The 23,040-nt window shown below is 39.9% G+C and overlaps 2 protein-coding genes and 1 long non-coding RNA gene across 3 annotated transcripts; 2 read left to right on the forward strand and 1 right to left on the reverse strand.

Moving 5' to 3' along the window:
- Positions 1-30: 30 nt before the first annotated feature.
- On the reverse strand, positions 31-3,056 carry Alp1 (Alkaline phosphatase 1). Its single transcript, XM_017155186.3, has 4 exons — positions 2,914-3,056; positions 2,105-2,364; positions 376-1,480; positions 31-175 (listed from the first exon to the last, which is right to left on the reverse strand). The coding sequence occupies exons 1-4, from the start codon at positions 2,987-2,989 to the stop codon at positions 45-47; spliced, it is 1,572 nt and encodes a 523-aa protein (XP_017010675.2). The 5' UTR covers positions 2,990-3,056; the 3' UTR covers positions 31-44.
- A 1,005-nt stretch (positions 3,057-4,061) lies between these two features.
- Syx7 (syntaxin 7) lies at positions 4,062-6,640 on the forward strand. The gene is made up of 6 exons (XM_017155182.3): positions 4,062-4,241; positions 4,397-4,604; positions 4,684-4,753; positions 5,409-5,553; positions 5,633-6,055; positions 6,115-6,640. The coding sequence occupies exons 2-6, from the start codon at positions 4,454-4,456 to the stop codon at positions 6,208-6,210; spliced, it is 885 nt and encodes a 294-aa protein (XP_017010671.3). The 5' UTR covers positions 4,062-4,241; positions 4,397-4,453; the 3' UTR covers positions 6,211-6,640.
- A 14,335-nt stretch (positions 6,641-20,975) lies between these two features.
- On the forward strand, positions 20,976-21,764 carry LOC138913175 (uncharacterized). Its single transcript, XR_011418827.1, has 2 exons — positions 20,976-21,610; positions 21,672-21,764. It is a non-coding gene; the product is annotated as an uncharacterized lncRNA (long non-coding RNA).
- Positions 21,765-23,040: the final 1,276 nt, after the last annotated feature.

A 23,040-nucleotide genomic window follows, 5' to 3' on the forward strand; every position in this document is an offset into this window, starting at 1 on the left:
TAAACTAATTATTTAGCGTTGTCTTAATTCTTTAATATATTTAACTAAGGATTGTATCTAGCTTTGGGCTGCAGATCGCAATATGTAATACCAGGTCCCAAACAAGAGGCGAAGCCCATTAAATGCGGCAAAGTGCTTTGCTCGTAAACTCCAGTGAAGAGATGAGACCAAGGACCTATAAAATAAAAGATAAAAATTATAAAAGCTTTTTAATAAATTCCTTATAATAGATATATAGAATATTCAAATAGAAATTTATTTAGATCAGTGGTTTTGTTATTCTGACTTGCATTTACTTTGCAAAATTACAATGAATATTTTTTTTATTTATTGCATTGTGTTAAAAATTTTTTTCCTTTATTTAGATCAACTCACCATGAGCATAGACGGCCACATCGCCGCCCCCATGGGTTTCCTCGGCCATGGGGACACCATGTGGATATATGGCATCCTGATTCGAAAAGTCGAGGGTCCGGAGATCAACTCGCTCCACCTCGCCGTCCGTGGACTTGTAGAATCTCTCGTAGGCCGGACCATTGGCGTAGGAAATGGCCGTGTAGGGCAACTGGTCCACGTTGCTCAGCTCCGAGTTCAAACCCACAATGCTGTTGTTCACATCCGGATAGCCGCTGATGGTCACCGTGTGTCCATGGTCGGCACTCACAACGATCAAGGTGTCCCAGGGATTCGTCAGTTGACGTGCCTTCCTCACAGCCTCCGAGAATTGGACGGTTTCGTCGAGCGCCTTCTTGGCCTTCGTTTCGTGGTGGGCGTGATCGATGCGCCCGCCCTCCACGAACAGGAAGTAACCATTGGGATCCCGGGAGAGCACATTAATGGCCGCCGTCGTCATTTCGGGAAGGGTAGGGGTGTCCACACTCTCGTCCAGGTGATAGGCCAAATGGGAGGCATTAAAGAGACCCAGCAGAAAGTCCGTGTTCTGGTTATCGTTTTCCAGCAGATCCGTGCGATTAAAGACCACGCGGGCATTTCCTGGTTTCGTCTGTTGCCACTCCTCGATGAGATTCCTGCCATCCAACCGCTGACCCTTGTTTCCATACACATCCGTGGTGGTGTTGGGCAGGAATTTGATAGTTCCACCACCCATCACCACCCGCAATCGCTGGCCCACCTCCCCATCTATCAATTGCTGGGCAATATCGGGACAATTTCCCGGATTCTGACCCAATTTGGTGACATCGTAGTCGCTCTCGAAGTCGCGATTCGAGGTGTGGGCATAGACGCCCGCGGGACTGGCGTGGGTCACCCGGGTGGTGGTCACCAGTCCAGCGGATTTCCTACCTTTCAGCGCCCAGGCGGCGATGGAGGAGAGACGATTCTGTGGCAATCGGGAGGCCTTGCAGTCGTTCAACTCCACATCGGCGCTCACTCCGATGGTCAGATAGTTCGCCTTGATCCCCGACAGGTAAGCCGATGCCGTGCAGGCGGAGTCAGCCACCTGTTTATTGACGCAATAGGTCTGAAATGAAAGTGAGGTCTTAATCAGTAACTAATAGTTTTAGCACATTTTAGAACCGATTTCTTAAATTAATTAGCAATTTATTAGCTTAACACCTGATTTTCTGGCAGTTGATGATACGATTTTTAACAGAGATGCTCATTTATAATCTTTAGTTTCACGCAAAAAAATATCAATAAGAAACGTAGATCGATTTTACATAATTTAAGATCAATTTTAATTTGATATGCGGCCAGGTAAATTTGATATGGTCGAAATGAGTATTTCATGTAAAAACGATATAGGTTTTACATAACCAGAAATTTACATGCACATATCGATTTTACGAAGACATGCTTTTTTTGTGTGTATATAAAATTTTAATCTTATAAAATTACCGTATTTCGTAGAAACAAATTTTCAAAATTATATATTTCCTAACAAGTCGTTCGTAAGTAAGTAATATTTTTAAGAACTAAGAGTTATGTATAAATAATTTTATTATTGTACACATTTAATGACCAGTTTGGCAACACAAAATAATTTACTCTCTTTTTTTTTTGTTATTTATGCGCTTAATTTACGAGGAGGCGTGTGACTTTTTTACTTACAAATATCAAAAATGGATTGTAATTTTTACTGTACCTTTGAGAGACCCACGTAGTTGAACTTCTCGAATTCCAGACGATTCCGTTCGCCCACCACTCCACGCACCTGACCATCGAAGATCCTTCCAGCCGTCACAGTGGGCACGGACATTCCGTCGCCCAGGAAAAAGATCACATTCTTGGCCCGATATTGATTAGGTGGCGTGGAGAGCTTCTCGTAGAGGGTGCGTTGGGCATCGTGGAACCAGAACTCCTTGCTCTTCAACTCAGAGATGGAGTCTAGGTCCCAAGATTGCTCTGGAATTTTACAACATTTTATAATAAAATAAAAGCGAAAATTTAAAATTACTTATATAAAATATTTGCTGACAAGTCTCAATTAAATCTTGTTTGTTTACTGTTAAAGCTGATATGCAAATGATTTCAAGTACAACCTCAAGAATTAATCAATTCCAAGCACATCTGTCGTTTTACAAAAGAAAACCTGATCACAATTGCTATTGTTTTGAACTTCACTTTCGAATTAATCACCAAAAAGGGAAATTACTTTCTTTTAATTGAGAAACAAATACAAATTGCATTAATTACGTTTACATTTATATTAAGTGAAAGAATATTAAAATTTCTATCGTATATATTTTCAAAATTGGTTTTTGACATCTCTGTTGGGAAAGAGTGTCAAATATTTAATTTAATTTATTTGGCTGCCGACTTTTATATTCCGTTTAGCACTTGATTAATCAATTCTGCATATGTTTTGAGTTTGCTTTTCGGCCTGGCGCACTCTCACTCTTTATTCAGTTTATATTTTGGCCCGATCTTGATCTCGATCTTAACGTCACGCACCTGGCCCATATTTGTACTGGCTGCTACACGCCGTGAGTTGGAGGGCGAGAGCCAGAAAGAACCGGAGAGCACGCATCGCACGGAATTTTGATGAACTAACTTTCGATCGAACCGTTACGAAGTCTACGGATCGACTAAGCCGCATTTCGGAACTGAAGGCTTCTTTATACGATCCCCGAAAAAAAACAGGGGCCCCAAAATGCGAGAAAAATTACCGAAGCGCTGAGACAATAAATTAAAACCCGCTGTATTAGAAAGCTTCTAAATTAACCTCTCATCTGGATTTTCGGATCGGACTAAAAGGCCTTAATGCCCTTTTAGAAATTTTGTTCTTCTGAAATCAGGTTTGTTGCACATGTCATTTGCATAATGCCGTTAATCGCAGTTGGAGATGATGTAATTAGTGGATGCAGGCCGCCGAAACTCCCTCACACGTTTAAATATTTTCAAGTTCATTAACCCCGTCTAACACCGGATACCGAAACTGATATTTCACATACTGCTTTTGGATAATTAATGTTTGTTTTAATTGAATTATACAAAACGTTTATAGCTAAAGTCTTCTCCATATTATAAACAGTTTGCATTGAATTCGTCTACCAGTTATTTGGTTCTGGTACTGACTGGTTTCTAAGTAAGCAATACAGTTAGTACATTTTTAAGTCGAAGTTCTTTAATGCATTATTTGACTTTTTGACGAAAAACAAGAATCTTAATATTTTTATTTTCAAAACCGGTTTAGTTCAAGTGTTCTTATCCTGGTTGCCATCAATATAGAGAAAGTAAACATCTTTCAGATGGTGTAGATAATTCTCTTTATTTTGAATTTAAGGAATTCTGACCAAGTTTATTATGATCCTTTTTAGTTAAGGATTTTCTACAAAAATAATCGTGTAAAATTTTTTAAGGTTTTATTAAAGCCAATTAAACAAAAAATATATTTTATTTTTTAAAAATTATTTATTTTTTTTTTTTTATTATTTATTTTATTTATTTATTATTTATTATTTCCTTTTTGAAGCTCGCGCCACATATCGATAAATTTTCTAGTGCTGTAAAATGTGCAAAATAGGTATTGCAAAGTCACCATTCACCAAAAAGGCGATAAGGCAGTTTTAGGTGCTAAATGAAAGTGGTTTTCCCCCAAGTTGGCAGTTCCTTTCCAATTGTTGTAAAAAACTAAATAAAATTGCAGTTTTGCGAACTTTCAACGGCTTTAAAACCACAAATTAAAGGGTGTGCAACGCGTATAAAAGTGCAAAAGAGATGCCATTGGGTCAGGGCCACTAGCGAAGGTCATCAAAGGGGCAGCAAGGGCAAACACAAAGGTGGGTGGTTGGCAGCAAACAAAGGGAATAGGAAACTGAATCACAAACATCTCGACAAACAGACAAACAGGCGAATAGAAACTGGCTGAGACGCATAAAAAGCGAATGTGATATAAGTGGGCCAGCAGCTAATTCGATTGTCGGTTCTCTTCCAGGAATAACTTGTCGTCAGCGATAACTTGAAGGTCACCAAAGTGTCTGCCTACGAAAGCATGGACTTGCAGCATATGGAGAATGGCCTGAATGGCCATGGTGGTGGCGGGGGAGGAGGAGTTGGAGGCGGGGGTGGTGGCCTCAGCGAAATAGATTTCCAGAGATTGGCCCAGATCATAGCCACCAGCATCCAAAAGGTCCAGCAGAATGGTGGGTGCTCTTCTATACATAGTTCAAAACTTTCGCCTATGACTAATCTGTTATCTGTTTTTGTTTTTCTTTTTCGCAGTGTCTACTATGCAGCGCATGGTCAATCAACTGAACACGCCCCAGGATTCCCCGGAACTCAAGAAGCAGCTGTAAGATATAGCCCACTGATCTGTTAATAATCTTGCATTTTTGGGATTTTTACTAGTCTCCATACAATGAATTTTTTAATGATTCATAAAAACATTCCAACACATTATCTTCAAATCATTCCCGTTTTACTGATTTGTATAATTTCTTCTTGAAGTTCTCATTTTGTTAGAATATGCCATAAAAGATTAATCTAAATTAGTGCATATGGATTAATCTTTAAGAAAAATAACCTTTATTGTTGTATTCTTATTAGTTATCAGCAAATAGATAAGAGATATGCATACCATCTTTCTATATAGATCATTAGATCTAAAAGAAAAATATTTAAAAAACTCCTATAACTTTAATTTCATTTTAAAACCAGTTTTATTGCGGAGTGTACTTGATTTTACAACCTAATAGTTTTATGAGGTCCATTTATTTGTATTTGTGTAATGATATATTTCATAATGAGATATTTTCAAATTCTTTATAAATCTTCATCATTAAAAGAGAGCTTAAGAAAGTATACTTACTACATCTTAAATAAGTAGTACTTATCTTATTAAGTACCGAATCACTATCCTAGTATCAACAATCAACACCCTAGTATGATTCACCCTTCAAACCTATTTATAGAGCACGCTAAACATAACAATCCCTTCCCCAAAACAGCCACCAAATAATGACCTACACCAACCAGCTGGTGACCGACACAAACAATCAAATCAACGAGGTGGACAAGTGCAAGGAGCGCCACCTGAAGATCCAGCGGGACAGACTGGTCGATGAGTTCACGGCGGCACTGACCGCCTTCCAGGTTTGTTTTTTTTCTACTCGCAGATAAGCAAATGGCTTTGTGACTCATGCCCGGAATGTTTATCGATTGGTATTTTTAGGCTGTCCAGCGCAAGACGGCGGACATAGAGAAGACCGCGCTGCGGCAGGCGCGCGGAGATAGCTACAACATCGCCCGTCCACCCGGCTCCTCGCGCACCGGCAGCTCCAACAGCAGCGCCAGCCAGCAGGATAACAACTCCTTCTTCGAGGACAACTTCTTCAATCGCAAATCAAACCAACAGCAACAGCAGCAGCAGGCGCAGATGCAGGAGCAGGTGGACCTGCAGGCGTTGGAGGAGCAGGAGCAGGTCATCCGGGAGCTGGAGAGCAATATTGTGGGCGTGAACGAGATCTACAAGAAGCTGGGCGCCCTGGTCTACGAACAGGGACTGACGGTGGACTCCATTGAGTCGCAGGTGGAGCAGACTAGCATTTTCGTATCACAGGGAACGGAGAATCTGCGCAAGGCGAGCTCATATAGGGTAAGAACTTCGATAATCCCTTCAAGCAGTTCCCTGCATTGATATCACGTATTTTCCAGAACAAAGTGCGCAAGAAGAAGCTGATCCTGGTGGGCATCCTGAGCGCCGTGCTGTTGGCCATCATCTTGATACTCGTCTTTCAGTTCAAGAACTAAGCCGACTCCGAATTCGAATCATTCAAACCAAACTAGCAAATTGTTGTGAAAAGACAAGAGTTGCCGCATGCAGCAGGCCCCTAACCCCCGTAATTCCCCACCCACTCCTTTTGGACCTTAGGCGAGATTGTGGCTTGAATCCTTAAACCAACTTCCAATGTATTGGCTTGAAATCGAGGAGTATTCACCGGCACGTGCATATGTTATATTCGCTTTAAAAATTATCTTATACTTTATATGTACTACTTTTATTATTACGCACCCTGTATATTGATTATGATTAACAACTGTTGGCTGCAAATTCCAATTATGTTCCGAAACTCATTTGCCAGCGCTTTGTATTGTATTGTAGAGTTAAGAGGCATTGGAAAGGCATATACGATGGCATACACACATGTACGAAAAATGAAATAATAAACATGAAAATCGATATGTGTATCGTCGCAGCGATCCTGCGTGCGTTGGAAACACTTGGAGCACTTCATTTAGGGCCCGACCTGAATGAATCAATGAATGGAACTCGCCAGCTCTTTTGGGCATACGAAAATGTGCCTGGTCATCGACTCCTCCTTGGCTTGGCTTCGCTTGGCGATCATTAAGATTTCGTGTTGGCCATTGTTACGCATGCTTTAGCGGCTTAGGAGCTCGGAACCCAATACCAATCTGGCTGGGTGTTCAGCGCTCACCTCGTTCACATTAATGCCGCAGCAGACCTGGATGCGGTGGACCCACTTGAGGTCGCTGCATCGTTGAGGTGTGTCAGCTAAAGGGTTTCCTCGTGGCCCCGGCCGGACTCCACATCTTCCACATCTCGGATTCCAACTCCGCTGGCCTGCATACAAATTGAGTTTAAATTTTTTGCCAATTCACTGACATTGATAGTTCGTTTGGGCATCATTTGTGTGGTGGCTTCTTATCCACTTGTTGGCATCGAGTGGTTTTCTCGCATGCATTTAAGTGCAGCTCATTTCCTTCTCTAACTCGCCCCGGGGCTCGCCAACAATCATTTCCCGCCGAGTCATCCAGTTATTTCTGGCCCAAGACGATTCGTTTCCCTGCTTTGGGATAAACGGGGTATATTGAGCTTATCATAGAAGTGGAAATTGAAATGTATAATATGTAATTAACACATAATAAATTTAGAGCTTTAGGTTTTTAAAAAAGAAAAATTAAAAAAGAAAAGAATTTTGAAGAATTAAAACAAAATTGTTTTATTTTATTTATTTTCTTAAACTATTTTTTTTAGACAATAATATAATTAATACGGATTTTTTCTCACTAGTTCTCAGATTTGTAAGTAAGTGAAAGTAATTCCCTAAATTTAAACAAGAGAGAACGTTATAGTCGGGTGCCCCGACTATCAGATACCCGTTACTCAGGTAAAGGGAGTGCGAGGGAGATGGAGATATAGATTGAAAACGCATAACTTTTTAACGAATGGTCCGATTTAAAAAATTTCTTCTACATTTCGATAGGTATTGATAAACACAATAAAACTGCATTTTTACTTTTCCAAAATATTAAAGTTTTTAAAATCGTATATAAGCGATTGTGGGCGTTAGAGGGGGCGTGGCACCATTTTGAAACAAACTTGCGCTGCGTAGGAACTCCTAAAATCTGCATGCAAAATGCCAATCTTCTAGCTTTTGTAGTTTCTGAGATCTCAGCGTTCATACAGACGGACAGACGGACAGACGGACAGACAGACGGACAGACGGACATGGCTAGATCGACTCGGCTAGTGATCCTGATCAAGAATATATATACTTTATGGGGTCGGAAACGCTTCCTTCTCCCTGTTACATACTTTTGCACGAATACAATATACCCTTTTACTCTACGAGTAACGGGTATAAAAATGTAGAAAATGTTTTATAATATATTTTTTGAGTCTGAAATAATTTTAAGTATTAGGAAATGTATTTATTGTTTCACAGGCCTATAAAATATTTCTATTCTATTTAATTGGTAGGTGTTAGAAAAATGTTTGAGATTTCGTTAAAATTTAAATACATATTTCTTTCAATTTTTAAATAAGATTGTTTTAAATTAGCAAAAACCGTATTATAGTTATAAATTCCAAATATATAAATTGAAGTAAGAAGAGTATTTTTCCGTCAGTTTAGATATTTCTTGACTTCTTTTTGGTTGTTTCTTTTGGGCCTGCTTGGCTGTCAGTGGCTGTCCAAATACGTCACCGAGTTGGGATTTATTGATTACTCGTCCGTGGGGGCCAAGGGTTAGGTCCCGATCGTTCCGTAGACATCACGGCCTAATCACATCGATTATGGCTACATGAGGCACTTGGCAGGTTGGCCCGTTGGCCCAGTGGACAAATCCGAGCACAAATCCCGACCCGGGGCCATGGGTCACGTTGCGAGCTGGGCGAAACTCGAGTGTCGGAGGTGTTGGAAATTAACAGAAACTATGCACACCTTCGAAACACCTACAAGGCCCTTGTCACAGCAGGTAGCCTTCGTTGGTCTTGGTCTTGGCCAAAAGGCTGCTGTTTGCATAGGCCAGAATCCCAATCCCCGTGATACCCATGATAATATTGACATCTTCGGTGGTCAGGCTGCAGCCACCGAATCTCATTTGCAAAGTCATTTTGTCCAAATAAATCCAGCCTCCGTGTCTTTGGTGATTTTCCCAACTTAATGCGCGAACACAGGCCGCATGTTTTGACTTTGGCATAGAATGACCAATGGGAAATTCCGTAACTTGCTAATCGGTGGATTGACTTACCAACTTGCTAGCCAGGATTTTGGTATTTTTGGTCCTGGGAAAATTGCCGTTAAAAGCGAGGGGAAAAACTGCGAAATGGCAATCGGTTATCTTCCGGTTTCCAAAACCCCGATAATCCCTTCACGTTTCACACGTTGCTTTGCGATCAGTTCCCTTCTATAACTCCGATGATGATGATGATGATCATGATGTTGTGCGTAGTGTAGTCGATAAACATCCGGCTTGTGGCATTTCCCAAATCAATAAACTTATTATTATCCCATTTCCCCAAAGCCTTCCATTTTTATTTGGAAAAATTCTTAATTAAGCGTTTTTATGAATGAAGACGTAGTGCCCACGGGCACTTCTTCCCTCGGTTCTTCTGCTCTAACAGTATTTTAAGTGGAATTACTTGCCTGGAAGTGCTGTAAATCTTTTGAATTTTTATTAAAAACAAAAATGCCAAATCAAAAGTTTTCGTTTGATTGTTCCGTTTTTACCTGTCGAGGGGGCAGAGCACTTGATGCCCAACACTTTCGACAGTTTTATTAATGAAATTCGCAGAAAAAGTTGCCCACTGATGTGCTGCCTCTCATTTTCTCTTCATCACAAAAATATTCACTCTCTACAGGGAGAAAAATAGCTAGTCCTTTCGAAAAAAATAGTATTAATATGGTATACAAAATATTATAACACATATGGAAAGGTTTTTTCCTAAAATACTCCGTCTAAATCCTTAGCTTAGATTTATTTATTATGATTAAAAAACCTATATTGCAATGCATTTTCCCAGTGTAGCTGCGATTTTATGGACTGCTTAAGAAGGCCTCCCCCTTTATAGCTCCCCCTAGCCCCCCTTTCGCCCAGCTGGTGCGCACACTTCTAAACAAATTGGGTGTCAAAAAGTGCGCACATTTCAAAAGATTTAACCGTTTTGCAGGCACCGCTCGCTAGTCTTTGATCTTTGCCGCCCCCAACGGCAGACGCCGCCGGTGCCCGTTTATGTGGTTGCCACTGTGGCAGCACAGTGGAGCCTGCTGCTGCCGCTCAGTGGCGAGTGCCCCACCGAAGGCACAGTGGGTGTGAGACTTTATGGCAAATATAAATGGGGATCCTAGTAATGCAATTACTCCAAATATTCAACAGTTTTATTGGTTAATAATAAAATGAAACCATATATGTACGTATTTCTATAAGAAATAGAAGTACTTAAGTTTGAGGCATCAAAAGTGATTCTATTTTATATTTATTTATTAAAGAAGATATACTTCTTTAAATAGTTAAAATAAAATCATAAAACTACCATAAGAAATATTAGAATACATACTCTTTAAAAATGTCTGAATACCTCATTATTAATGGCTTTACCATGAAATTTAAATCATTTTACATTACAATAATTTTGAAATGATTATTTTAAGCAGGGTTAATACGAACTGATTGTATTTTGTTACAGTTATTAAATCATAATTCTTTATTAAGAAAAACGCTTATTATACCACCCACTGTAAAATCGTAGCTACTCTGCTCTTCGCTCGATATAAACACGCTCAACTATATCTTTTATCTGATTCGCTTTATACACATATACCACGCGCCCGTCGAACTGTGTGAGAAAAGCGTCAACACAGCAATAAGATAGCGAAAAGAACAATTTTGCGAGCCAGGGGCGCTGAGGCTGTTTTTTATAAATTGGCAGGGATCTCGGAATCGAAAGTCCCCCAGGCGGGATCGGGATTACGACTACAAAGAGATCGGCGATCGCATCGAGCGCATCCCAAATTCGCAATCGCAACTGTAACGGCGTATTGAGATGTCTGAAGCCGCAGGCCGGGATTAAAGTTGGTCGAACAATTGAGGGCATGGATAGGATATAGATGGTATAGTCGGTATAGGGCCATGTGTGGGGATGCCAATGCCACCGTGCTCGAGTTCTGACATCCCATTGTGTGCGATCTATATATTCCCATTCTTCGGGAAGGTGTCTAATGCGACGTGGATGGAGTATCTCTTTTTTGGTGGCCCATTTGCCGATGCTTTGTTGTGTAATTGTTTGTTTACGAATTGGCAACAAAAGCCAGACAAAAGGCCACGGCCAGGGCGAATTTCGTAGTTCATTGGGTTCACACACGTACCAATAAAAAAAGAAGGAAACTGAAAAAAATGAATCAAATCGAATGGATCGAAAGCTGCAATAACAAAATGATCATCATCGGATGATCAGCCTCATCCCCAGCATATATCTCAATTTTTCAGGGCTGCCCGAATGGCTGTCAAATTATTTCTGGTTGCCTCGTTTATCGTTTTTTGATTGTTTCTTTTTCCAAAACGCCTTGTTTTTCTTCCTTTTCGCTTTTCCGTCGGCCGTTTTCCTCCCCGACTAATTGTGCCTGACATTAATGTCACTCTGTATTAAATATAGCCCAGCGTTTTGGAGGCCTCCTTGTGCCTGCTCCATTTCATATTCGGGAGTAAGGGCCGCGACTTATGAGAGGGGGCCATCTATATGGATCGCTGTCGGTGGATCGGTGGATTGGGGGGCCTTTGCCTTAGCAACGTGTTGACAGCATGTGACAGACACATTCATTAGGCGGAATGATTCATATTCCAAGGGGGGTTGCGTATCTATGGATGTGGAAGTGGAAGTGATCTGACAAATGGCAGACTAATTTGAAGAGCATTAGACCAAGTGATTTAGGGCTTCGACTTGCGGTTAGTTGGGCTCCATCAATAATATGGATGGTTGGCATTTAGCCGGGCATGTTGTAACTCGATTAGGATAATTTATGATACATTATTGATTAATGTCTTAGCAATTGCGAACTGTCTTTTTTATTTACTTGAAACTTTTTTACAAATTCCTTTCGGTAAGTAAGTAAACACAAGGATCAGGATTTAAAAGAAAAAAATTGTTTTTTGTAATTCAAAATTTTTAAAGATTTCCAAAAACGAAAATTTTTTAAAAATACCATCACATGCTTTAGTATTCTGGTTGACTTCGTTTATTTTGCAGTTATTTCTCTTTTTTCAAAATAAAATATAAATATAAGATACGGTAGAATCGCTCAATATTACCACTTTTAAATTTAATTTCCTCGATAATTTGTATGAAGTCACCCATGAATTTATTAAATATGCATGCGCCAATCTCAATCGACTTTCCATCACCCAATAAAATCCAATTCCTCTCTCTCTCTCTGTATGATTAATCGAATTTGTTTGCGGCACAATCCTTGGAATATTTTCCACTTATTGAGTGAAATGGCAAACGGTCAAACCAATTATGGATTACGTCCTCAAGTCCATATGCGCGAATAATATTTTCAGAGTAAATATTGCCGGGGCGGGATCCGGAGGGATTTCGAACGGATGTGGGGGATGGCGATGTGTGTCGCACATCATTTCATATTTCGCAATTTCGCATTTCGCATGCAAGCCGTGGGCGCAGCTCGGACACGAAATGGGCGCGGCCAAGTAGCCGCCGGTTGCTTGGCCAAAAAGGGCGACAATGCGAAAAATTGTGCAATCGATTGGAGGGAGATTGGAGCCAACCGAAGGCCAAGACCAAAAAACAGATATGGATTCCATCTGGGATTTCTGGCAAATGTTAAATCAAAGAAGAAATCAGGAGTGAGTTTCGGTTTCGGTTCCTGCCTGCCGTTCTCGTGTGTATATATCCTGATTGTTTTTTATCCATAACAAGCCGGAGGCCACAATTTATAATAGACTCCCACACATATATGTATGTATCTTTGGTATATATCGTGTCTATCGGCACACAGGTGCCGGAGTTCACAAGCCAAACAGTCTTTTGGTCTTTCTCTGGAAATTCAATGGAATTTCAAAACGGAACGGGCATTCCCAAAAAGCGGTGCAGGGCTACTGCCTTCTACCACTGCCCCCATCTGCATACAGTAAATTATACAATAAAACCTGTCCCAGTCCGGACTTAGAGACCGATTCGAATTCAAGTGTCATGCTATTTTTGGGCAAACACACACGCACTCGATCTTTCACACAAAATTTGTCGCCGGGCTGCCTCAAGTGGCCACCAGACCAAAACCAAGACCAAGACCCAATTCCATTTCCAATTTCGAATCGAAAACCCAGCCCAAGTCGGGCCAGACTGCCGGGCGACACTTTTGTGGACGTCATGCCCTAGCCCTCATCAAACTATTTGCTCATGTTACATCTTCTGCAGCCCGATCGTCCCAAGACCAAGGCCCTAACATTGTCTGGGTGTTAAGAACAGTGGTTAAGGATATGAAAGACTAGGATATTACTAAATTATATTGAACTTTTGTATGTAAGAATGAGCAATTTAACAACAATCATAATTTAATAATGTTATTTATTGTCATGTTTTTACTATAAAGTTTCTTATATTTGCATATCCATTAGACTAAAAATTTTTGTTTAGATTTCCTAATACAATGCATAATATTAGTCACTGAATGACCTGGGTATATTATAAATCCTCCATAAAAAACATGTATTACAACAAATTAATATTTATGGTTCAGGGTTTATTTATTATTCATTATAATGAATAAAAATTCTTAATGGAAAAAATAAAAAAAGGGAAGTCAACCAACTAATATTTAATTTAACCATAATAATAATATTTCTTGCTATTAATAGGCTACTAATTAATTAATATGCAGTAAGGTATGGTTAAGGTCTCAATTTAATAAGAGGACTGGAAGATTAATTTAAAACCTTAAGTTATAAAGGAATTTAAAGAAAAACTTGTCACTAAATATTACCAGAATAAAATAAAGTTAGGTAATTTCTATATTTTCTCTAACCCAAAACCACTGTACTCGAGCTGCCCCTGGTCGCTTCTTTTATCGCTCGAGCTCGAGACCAGATTGGATGATCTCGGGCCTGCTCCTCGCACTTAATTGTTGGTCATGCACTGACGCTGCATTTATTTATGGTTTTCTTAATGAGTCTCATATTTATTACACAGCGGACAGACGGACGGACGGCACGGGCAAAGTCATCCGTATCCACATCCACATCTACAGAACCCTATAATATATCCCGTTTTGGGTCAGGGGAAATACGTGTCGCATTTCATTAACGGGCTCGGGCTCCCTTCGGGCTGCGATGTCCAATCGAAGGCAAGAGTTCGTAAAATATATATCGGGTGTAATTTGAATATGCACTTGAAATTGCATGGAAATTATTTGTCGCGTTGGACTTAACACTTATTCCGGTCGGAAATGACCGTTCTTGGATATCGGCGGGTCATATCGGATTTGAATGGGTCATTCGGGTATACTTGTTTTGGGTCTTTCTTTGGTTGCGCTCCTCGAGAATGGGAAGTGGGTGTGGCGGAACATAAGATCGGTTTTCCGTCTATTACCGATTTTAATTTGGTGCATCGCATTAGGGTTTCCAAACTAATCCTCAACGGCAGGGCAAATAAACAGTTTGCTTTTGAGGATTCTAATCTGGGATCTGCAAGCGTATGCTGGGAGTCAATCCTACCCACAATCAATTAAAATGTCGACCGAACAACCGCCTCTTTCCCCACAAAAGCGTCTTTCCACACACCTTTAAGCCCACCCTTTTGGCCCACAGCTCGGCAACTGAATTGCCGCTGGGCCAAAATTGATAACATTGTAACATTGAATTTTCTGCATATAAATGAATTAATTTTCTACCGACGCATCCTTGTGGCTCTGTCTCCGGCTCTGACTCTCCGGCCTTTGTCCGTCCGGGGCTGTGCTGTGGTTATCCTGTCCTTCGTATCAGCAGACTAGCACACTCCCCCTAGTTCTTCCCTTCCTGGCTGCAGGCATTGTGTACCGGGCTAATTTCCATAAACCCCCCTTCTTCTCAAAGGAGACGAAGAAGTCTCAACGCCATTGTTATGCTAAAGTTCGCTCTGTTCGAACTGCGAAAGGGGTTGCAAGTTGTTTAAGCCTCGAATATCAAAGAACTGGTGGACTGGGTGGAAGACAGACCACCGGGCTCGAGTGGGAATCCGCTAAAAATTTTTGCTAGCCAGAGGCCCAGAGAGGATAAGCTCACCACCAAACCAAATTGTTGCACAAATGTCTTTCGTGGAATCCCGGCCAAACGGGAGAGGCGAATAATGGAAAAAAGGAGCAACCCATGTAAGCACCTTAAATATCGGGGCCGTAGCGCCCCTGAAACCTGCGTTCTTTATAGAGATAAGCACTGGGAAAAAATGGTTTGATTTAAAAAATAAGTTTAAAAATTAGGTAGAGGTAAAGAAAAAAATAAAATTATATTAATTTAACAAGGTTTATATTATTTTAATAGGGAATTCTTACAGGTGGAAAAAAATAGGTATCAAATTATATATTATTTAGAAACGTTGTTTACTTTAATCTTAATTTTAAACAAGTTGTATTTCAATCTATATTATTTATCAAATTCTTAATAAATTTGTTATTAAAGATCGACTCCCCCAAGGTTATAAATAACCCCATAGTCATAATTTCTCACCGTGCACAGGTATTTTAGTTTTAAACAAAATGTATTTTAATCTATATTATATACAGAAATTTAAATAAAATTGTTATTAAAGATATACTCCCCCAAGGTTAAAAAAAACCCATCTTTAAGGATAATTTCTCTCGGTGCACAGAAATCGGGCAACTGTAACCATTATCCCAGGGGCCTAATCGTGCGTGAGTAAGGGCGAGGATCGTTCTCCGGCTGAGCTGCTTAGGTTATTGTGCAGTGTTGCCTGCAATTGCCTGTGAAATTGCATTGCAATGCGAATTGCATTATGCATTAGGAGCGATACCGACACAGTAGCAGCATCCACTGTGGAAACACCAACAACAGATCGACGCCCCGGCAGTCCTGTCAATCAAAATAGATCGCTTAGGGATAGAATTCGAAATGGGGGGTGGGGTTGGAGTGAGTGTAAGGTGTTCGCTGTCAGATTTTCTCCAAAACGAATCGCTATAAATTTTATACGCTTCTTGAAACTTTATTTTATGGCTGTGCCAACAATGGCCAAAACGAAAACGAGCAGTGAGTGAAAAAAACAAGTAAAATAGAGAAATTACCAGCGGAATGGAACGCCGTTAATTTACGAGATATACTCCCCATGGTTTCTCGGTTCTATTTGGTCCATTTTGTGTATACAAAACGGGCGAGTGCAGAGATCGGAGCAACGGATCCGGGACTTCCATTCGTGTGAATTTGAAATAAAACACACTGCACCTAGTAAAAGTCATCGGCGGAAAGGGGACGGCTGCAAAGTGGTCAGGGGCGGGGAAGGGGGTTTTGTAGTCCCATAACTTCTTATGCTTGATGGCCAATTATGTATTGGGGGTCAATTAGTATTTTCAACGATTTTAAAGTGCAGTGCACTACAGTGTAAAAGAAATTATTAATCAAAGAGAGTCGTTTGTAAGTTAAATTCAAATTATAAAAAAACTTTTATTTTGTGAATTTGTATACTTTTACTCAAAACAGATTAATCAAAACCTTCTAATAAAATTAAATTATTTTGATATTACACCCTTGTGGATTGGTAAAAAATATGTTGACCTAAAATTAAAAAATACTATTTTTTTAAATTGAATGTCCACTAATTTTTTTTTTAACTACGATTTTAGTTATAAAAAGATTCTGTAAGGGGCTAATAAACCCCCCTCTACATTTCCCCCTAAGGACCACGTCCATGTGCCATCTGACGAAATCATGTAAGATCCGAAGATCCGATCTCCGTCTCTGTGGCATCCACAGATGCCCACGACATGCCACAAATGGACTGTGGACTTGCCTTTGGGAACTCACCTCCCCCTCAATTCATCCCCATCCGATCCATCCATCTCCCGATAGATAGTGACAGCCAAAGACCAAAACTCCCGGCCAAAGACTCGCGACCCGGACATGTGTCAAATCAACGCGTTAAATGTTTGTGGAGCATTTAAAAAATATTTTCATGTAATTTGGTAAACTAATTGTAGCTCCTGCCGCTGTTATTGTTGTTTTGACAATAAGGCATTTGTAGCTTTTCAGCGATGAGAGGGACGTGATTCGACTTTGATTGACTTGGGCTGACAGACGGGCTGACTGCGAGTTGCAGTTCCAGTTTCAGGCTCTTTTCATGTGTAGTGCGGACTGGGGTTTTCCGGTATTCATTTGCCTTTGCCTTGGCTTGTTGCATTATGTTCGACATCGACATGTAATTGATATATTGGATGCAGGCGCTCCGCCAGCGATCCACCCACTCTCCAGCTCGATTTCCCCCCACTAAACAGATGTTTTGCATGCTAATGTTTGTTTACTTAGTATTGTTTTTAAACTAATGCTGATGCTTCGGTCTGGGATTGTCGGAGTTTGCATCTGAGTCGATCCGCTGTGGTTTTCCATATGCTAAGGGGAAAAATTCTTAATTGGTTGGATATTGGAAAGCAATTAAGAGCGGGAAAAGGTGCTGTTTAGATTGTATTTTGAGATTTATGTTGGGCAAAAAATATATATATATTTTAAATTTGAATTTTCATATTTTAGGTATCACTATTAAAATTTGTATTATATAAAACTATGCAGAGATATAAAAATAATTAAAATAAAATTGTAAATTTATTTTTAGCCTACAATTTTTTAGAAATTTTATTAAGTAATTTACTTATGCTCTATTGACATTTTCCCACATTTTTTCGAGTTCATCCGGTGGAACTTACAGCTTCCACATTCTCCAGACTCGTTCATCCGCTGCAATCACTCAAAAATTCTATAGAAAATGCATAAAAACTCAAGCATGGTTTGTATACACAAATTTGTTTGCTAGTAATTAACAAATTTAGGGGAAACAATATCATTAATCCTCGACAATATAAAATCAGAGTTTATTTCCAACAATAATACAAACATTTAATGCCCTGCGATTCCGAAACCCCGTTGTCGTAGGGCTTCCCCCATTCCAAATCCTCCATCCTGGGCTGTATATCAAATCTGTAATAAGTGCTGAGTGCGAAAGGGTGGGGAAAAGGGGGATGTTGGGGATCGGGAATCCAGAATCGGGAAGCCGCTTGGGCACATGCCTCGAATGGGAAACGGACCGATTGTGTTTTTTTCTGGGAAAAAAATGTCGACGCAACGTCTACGGTGCAGCAGCAAGTCCATAAAAAGCAGGCGAGCGCATAATGGCAATGCCCATTAAAAAAGGTGCAGAACGCTGTTGATGTTTATGGCCACATCGTTCAGATATATAGCCCAGATATATAGCCCACATATATACGAAACGGTGCCAACTAGTTGCGGCTGAATTCGATGTGTCAGTTGATGGAGACATTTGTGGTGCTTAATGCGGTTAAATTAAAGACTTGCAATGTCAATTTAAATTATGTAAAATTCAAGAACAATTAGGAATTGTTGTCAATAAATTATTATAGCAGTTTATATAATTTATCTCAAAAATGTAATTTAATGTTAACTGAATTTTAGTAAAATTCGTATGTATAATTGTATTTAAAATAAAATTAGTTTACTAAGGTTTACTTCACTTAATTGAAGTAAAGTTTTACTTTTATCATTTGCCCATTTTAAATTTTTTCTGAATAATATACTAACAATAGATCGATTTATTTACAACGTATCCCCTTTAAACTCAAAGATCCTTTAAAGCTGAATAAAAACCTAACAAACTGAACTGTGTGAAACGATTTCAGCCACGCTCAACAGTCTGTAAATACAATCTACTTGTCTGCCTTTTCAGTGGTGGAAAGTGCCCTTGACATTTGCCTTTTACCTTTCTCCAGTCCAGTACTCTGAGCATTTCCTGTTTGCTTAACTGATTTCTTTCCTCTTTTTCCGAGGAGCCATGTCTTTCGGCCACCTTTCCCAACAAGTTTTCCCAGCCGATCGCCGGACAAAATGGCCGCCACAGTGGTAACCGCCATGGAGTGAACAGTGGATGGTGGGCAAGGGCAAGTACAGAGCCACCCCGAGAGCAGACAGACTAGACAAATATTGAGTTTTTCAATTAGCACCCCGAAAAGTTGTCTCTCTGCCTTTTAGCCGCCCCCTTTTTTGTGTCTGCTCGAAAAGGGAGAACTTACCCTTACTTGGAACATTTCGTTTCGTCTCTTTCGCCCGGCATGGTCCCGTCTCTCTCTTTCTTGTTCACCGTTTTTGGGCACGGGAGCGGTAGTGTTTGTCTAAAGGATCAGGCTTTTGTTTGCGTACGGCCGCGTTAATTGCCCATAGTGGCGAGCGTTTAAAGCCGCCACAAATCCCCACCGACGAAATGTCATGTCGCCCCTCGCCACGTGTTGTATTACCTTGGGAACTGGAACTGGAACTGCTTCTCCTTCTCCTTCTTCTATTTTTTTCCTTTTTTGTGTGCGCAAAAGATAAAGCAAACCGATCCCGGGAGTCCTCCTCATTGCTGTTTGCCCCAGCTTGTTTTTCATGTTGTAAAGTTAATTATAAATTAAATATTGATTCTGTGCGTGCGACCGGCTCTCTCGATTTTCCCATTTCACTTCACCCATTTTCCGATTGCCATTTCCCCCGTTGCACTCCTCATTTTTTTGCAACGCCAACAGAACGGCATGAAATTGATTGGTCACGTATGATTTATTAATATTTTCTTTTCATTACGCATCCGCAGCGTTGACAGCAGCTGTTTTAATTGGTTTAAAATTGCCAATGCACTTCAATTGGGCCGCCAATTTGGCCCGCAGTGGTCTGAGGTTTAATGGGCCACAGTTGTTCGGCCTCCGATTTGCATTTCGATATGGCCACTTGCAGTAGCAAGTCATGTCTTCTGCTTCTGATAATACTGGGAAAATATATGTATATTGATTTGTGCCAGCTCAAGTGGCCATCTATTAGTTTTATTGGATTTTATTGAATGTTTTGCTTATCTAAGTGAAGGCTTAGTGCTGGTCATGTTGTGTGCAAAGGTAAATATCTTGAATCTGCAAGATGGATTCGCAAATCCTTTAAATTGATTGGGTAAATTTATTATTTTGGGCTGCTAATTAGAATCTATGAAATAACGCTGCCTTGTGAACCGAAATATGCTGGAATTAATGGTTCATTACTGGATTATTTTTGGTTTGTTTAATTATATTGTTTAATCATTTCGAGAAGAGGTTTTATTAAAAGCAAATGTATTCCTATTTATGGTATGGTACTAGCTTTTATTCATTCAGTTTTAGTTTATATGAATTAATGATTCAATTGGAATATATTAGGAGCTTCTCAAGAGGGTAGTTATGCTTTCCTTTAGTTGGAATTCATTTGAAGAATATTAATTTAAGAAATACTGAGAAATTCCAGGGCAAGGCGAAATCAAGGTGAATATATTATTAGATAAATAAAATATAGAACGGTTTATTTAAAATCTTAAAATTAGTAAGAAAATTTCTTGAAACTAAATTTAAGTGCTAACGAATTTAATAATAAAATAATATTCAAAGTTCTAATAAGCTTATAATTTATTAGTCGTTGATTTTAATTCGAGGATTCTTTGATTAAGTTAAAAAAACATCTCACTTTGGTTTTTATTTTTATTGTCATTGTTATTTTAATACATATTTAGGTTATATTTAATATAAATATAAATTACTCTGGTTGTAAAGGATTAATTTAATTTGTCCGAAAAAATAAATATATATTATAATATTTTAAAAATGATTTTCTTAAAGTTTAAGCTAAGTATCTCAACTTGTTTGAATGTTCTCTGTAAACCGAACTCACCGCGAAATATGCGAACAGCGACGGCAAAACCTGAAAGATGCACAGTTGACTCACACTCGCACGCACGCACACACACCAGTTGGAAGTTGTATCTATGTGGGCCGACAGGTAAAAGCAACCAAGATGGACAGGTCGGAATCGCAGGGAGGGGGGATCTCGAGGGGTCTCTCGTTGCCAGTAATTTATGTGCGGCCATCGATGGTTCGGGTTTTTGGCTGTGGAGGTGAGGCAAATGGCCACACCGTTGACCGACTGGTCAAAACAAGTCCACCATACACTCATAGAAATTTTTACCTAAATAGTAGAAAAGTCGCCCTAAAACCGCGGTCGCCCTAAAGCTACGAAAAATTTTCTTATTATACGGGTGGCTAGCCCTAAATATACGAAAAATCGCCATGGAAAATATTTTTTAGGGTTAGTTTTTCCAAAAAGGCCAATTTGCCCTGTTTTTTAGGGCGAAATTTTATGACGCAATAAATGGATACATACATGTAAAACATGTTATTTACATGTGTGTGTAGTTGACAGGTCAAGACAAGTGAGTAAGAATGGGTAGCCCAGCGGTCTAAGCACTCGCACTTTCAGCTTTGCTGTTTGAAAATACATGTCGTGGGTTCGATTCCTGTGTGAGTCAACACTTTTTTTTTTATTACAGTTTTTATTACTAATTAAGTTTTTTCGTTCGCATGTTAAATTTAAAGTAGTTTTAAAACCCTAAATACATATGGAAATTCTGAATTTAAAGACTAATTTATGCTAAGCATGCGAAGAAACGGCCCTAAGTATCCCAGCCAGCAAAAAATTCAAGTTTTTGTACGAATAACTTAGACCGCAAGAAAGTAAGATGTGTACAGTGTTTGTACGTTGCTTAGCGCGATGGGACTGTGGTGCAGCGCTAGAGCGTTAGACTCCAACTCGAGAGGCCGTGGGTTCGAACCCTCGTAGAGACCCCAAATGTTTTTCTCAAGTAAGTTGTTTTTTCTCCTTATATATAACTCCTTAATTCGATTACAAAGATGATTTTTCAGTTATAACCGGCAGTTATACAAGTCTGCTGCCTCCTGCCCCCAATGGCATCATCCGATATAGCAACAATTCAACAAATAAATTATCTGAAACGATGTTCGTGTGTGTGTGTGTATGTGTTGAGTCCAGTTCCCAGGAAAATATCAAAACCCCCCCACCCACCGAAAAATTAATAGATTTTTTTGCTTTTATTTGGTTTTATTTTTATGGCGATTCGCCCTAGATTTGTTGCCTAGTCGCCATTGACCCCCGTTTTAGGGCGATTTTACCGGAAAATTTCTATGAGTGTAGGCGACGGCGGAGGGGGGCGGGGGCTTACCTCCGATGTGGATGGGATATGGAATATAGATGTCGAGAGCGGTAGGAGATCTGGAGATCTGGGCATCGAGAGGCAGACTGCGCGGCCCGAACGAGTTGTACTGTTCAATTGCCAATTGTTGTAGTTGCCCCTGCACCCCCGGCACCCCCTCCCCTGGCCAACCCCCCACCCCCCTCTGCTGCTGGCAGAGACGTCGACGCTCGCGCTCTCTGCTGCTCCGGGCTGCAAATGTGTGTGTGAGATACTTTTGCATCTGTGAGATACTTTTGTATCTGTGCTGCGCAGTCAACGCTGTGGGCGTGGCCTGGGCCAGTACGAAATTTGCCAAAATACTTTTTGTGTGTCGCTCAATTTGAATTTGCCCCTGCTGCTGCAAACGGCACGCCCCAGTTAGATACATAAATATTTATAAACTTTAGATACTTTTCGCTAGGGTTTCCAGCCAAGGTGTGAACTCGGGGTTCCGAGCAAGAGAGGCACCTACAGACGAAAAAAAAACAACCCCAGATTATGAAAAAGTTTTGCTAAACGGCGGAAGCCAGAAAGCAAAAAAAAGGAAACGAACAGCGTATATCAAAAATGGCCGAAACGTGGAAATTTCTCCAACTGAATTTCGCGGCCCGCCTTCTATTTATTTGGTTAGCGATTTCTGATTTTTTACAAGCCACCACAACCTGGTCAGGTTGTCTTTCTCGCATTTATCTATTTTGCATAATTTTGCTAATTTTCATTGTTTATTTTCGCATTCGATTTGCCTTCTCTCTCTGGTTTTCAGCCCGCATTTATTGGCTTTGTGTTTGTGTCAATAATCGTTTTTCCCTCGCCTTTTTCTATTTATTTTTTTTACAACGATTGTGCTAATTTATTTTATTGCATTGCAAACGCGTGTGTGTGTGTGTGCTGGTGAGTTTTGTAATTGCTTTGATTTTTGTCTGCTTTGGCTAAAAATTTATTTGAAATTTTAATTGTGAAAATATTATGCTAGGGATTATGCGATTTATTTGTTATTAAACGGAAGTCATGAAAATGAAATTGCAAATTGAAAATTGTAA

Source organism: Drosophila takahashii, chromosome 3L (assembly GCF_030179915.1).
Source record: "Drosophila takahashii strain IR98-3 E-12201 chromosome 3L, DtakHiC1v2, whole genome shotgun sequence".
NCBI lineage: Eukaryota > Metazoa > Arthropoda > Insecta > Diptera > Drosophilidae > Drosophila > Drosophila takahashii.

Coding starts and splice junctions, on each gene's coding strand:
- Syx7 (XM_017155182.3), top strand. CDS start 4,454: ATGGACTTGCAGCATATGGAGAATGGCCTGAATGGCCATGGTGGTGGC. Junction 4,754..5,408: donor CCGGAACTCAAGAAGCAGCT/GTAAGATATAGC, acceptor TCCCCAAAACAG/CCACCAAATAATGACCTACA. Junction 5,554..5,632: donor CGGCACTGACCGCCTTCCAG/GTTTGTTTTTTT, acceptor TGGTATTTTTAG/GCTGTCCAGCGCAAGACGGC.
- Alp1 (XM_017155186.3), bottom strand. CDS start 2,989: ATGCGTGCTCTCCGGTTCTTTCTGGCTCTCGCCCTCCAACTCACGGCG. Junction 2,365..2,913: donor CCAGTACAAATATGGGCCAG/GTGCGTGACGTT, acceptor GTAAAATTCCAG/AGCAATCTTGGGACCTAGAC. Junction 1,481..2,104: donor ACTACGTGGGTCTCTCAAAG/GTACAGTAAAAA, acceptor CTTTCATTTCAG/ACCTATTGCGTCAATAAACA.